Source organism: Cibotium barometz, chromosome 64, assembly GCF_041138505.1.
Source record: "Cibotium barometz isolate CiBa-2024 chromosome 64, ASM4113850v1, whole genome shotgun sequence".
Classification (NCBI taxonomy): Eukaryota; Viridiplantae; Streptophyta; class Polypodiopsida; order Cyatheales; family Cibotiaceae; genus Cibotium; species Cibotium barometz.
The window spans coordinates 4,331,893-4,333,458 of NC_141109.1; the positions used below are offsets into that span (position 1 = coordinate 4,331,893).

The 1,566-nt window shown below is 40.7% G+C and overlaps 1 protein-coding gene across 1 annotated transcript; it reads left to right on the plus strand.

Moving 5' to 3' along the window:
• Window positions 1-671: 671 nt before the first annotated feature.
• LOC147603227 (uncharacterized) lies at window positions 672-1,214 on the plus strand. The gene has a single exon (XM_086796511.1). The coding sequence runs from the start codon at window positions 672-674 to the stop codon at window positions 1,212-1,214; it is 543 nt and encodes a 180-aa protein (XP_086652637.1).
• Window positions 1,215-1,566: the final 352 nt, after the last annotated feature.

Here is a 1,566-nt window from a genome sequence, read left to right on the forward strand (position 1 = left end):
TCAAGGAGCAAAATGAGATTCAATCCATGCATTGGCACTCAAGTCAAGTAACTATTTTTGTGCACATAACATACTACCGCAGGGAAGGGTAAGTAGTCAAGAAAATCAACTTCTTCATATCAAATGACAAAGTGCATGACACATTGTTTGTCCAACATTGTTTTATGCTACATTGTGGCTAGTTACAGAGAGAAGGTGTCACTCCAAAACATCACTGGGTCTGGTCAGATGGTGCTGCCTCACAGTTTAAGGCTGCTAGGCCTTTCTATTTTGTTGCAAGGTATGCGGGACTGACAGGAATGGAGATGAGCTGGTTCTTCTTTGGATCAGGACATGGCAAGGGAGAGCATGACGGTGCAGGCTCAGTTATTAAAAGATCATTGACACGTGAACAGCTGAAGCTTAATGGGGCCACTTTAAAGTGTGTTGCAGATGTGGTTGCCTATTGCCAAGCCAACCTATCAAAGGGAGCAGCTGCATCATATCCTCTAAGAGAAAGGGAATGTGCCCGTGTGTTTTGGGAGATCAAAGTAGGTGATGTAAACAGGGAGGTTAAATGGAATTGTGCCACGGTTGAGAAGTCTCGCACCTTGCATGCCTTTTGTGGTCACAACTGGCAGGATGCAACTGCCATTGCCACAAGACCATTGGCATGCTTTTGTGATGCATGCATGAACCATAGTTGGAATCGCTGCACTAACAAATCTCATGTGCAGCCTTGGGATTATCACATTCTGATGCCATTGTCTGATGAAGTTGAGGATGAAGAAGACACTCTGACTGATGATGCCCTTGAAGGACAGATCATTGGATATGAAAAATTCGTGTATGAAGGCCACCATGATGCATTAAGTAGTGCTTTGTGTGTTGGTGACACTTTTGCAGTGAATCCGGATGCTACAACCAATGATGAGAATGTAGACTTTTACTTGGTAAAGTGCATTGCAGTAAAAGAAAAGGCAAAACAGGGTTACATTGATGAGTGGAACAATGTAATTGACAAAGGCTCTTATGTTGTGCAAGGACTGTATTACAAGCAAGTGGATGCTCACACCTTCAAACTAGACTACAATCAACCTGTTGTTCACATACTTTCAAATCTTGTACGTTGTATCAAGATACCCATGAAACACAGGCAAAAGAGAAGGCAAATGTACACAATCACCCCCGAAGATTATGAAGCAATCTATAACAGCATGCCATTCGGTTTTTGACATGAGCGTCATGGTATTTTATTCTATTTTGTATCTTGTGTATGCTTACTACTACCACAGTATATGCTAATTGTGTACTAACAAGCTTCTACAAAGTGTGTGCTAGCTAGCATAAAGCATATGCTAACTAGCATACAGTGTATCCTAACTAGCATATAAAGTATGCTAACTAGTATATAGTATAGGCTAACTAGCATATATTGTATGCTAACTCGCACAGTATATGTTAACTGTATACTAACTACCGAATTTATATTGTGTGCTTACTAGCATATAGCGTATGGATGCTAACTAGCATATAGTATATGCCAACTAGCATATAGTGTATGCTAACTAGCACAGTATATGCTAA

What these genes read in the sequence shown, in the direction of transcription:
- LOC147603227 (XM_086796511.1), top strand. Translation starts at nt 672, where the DNA reads ATGAACCATAGTTGGAATCGCTGCACTAACAAATCTCATGTGCAGCCT.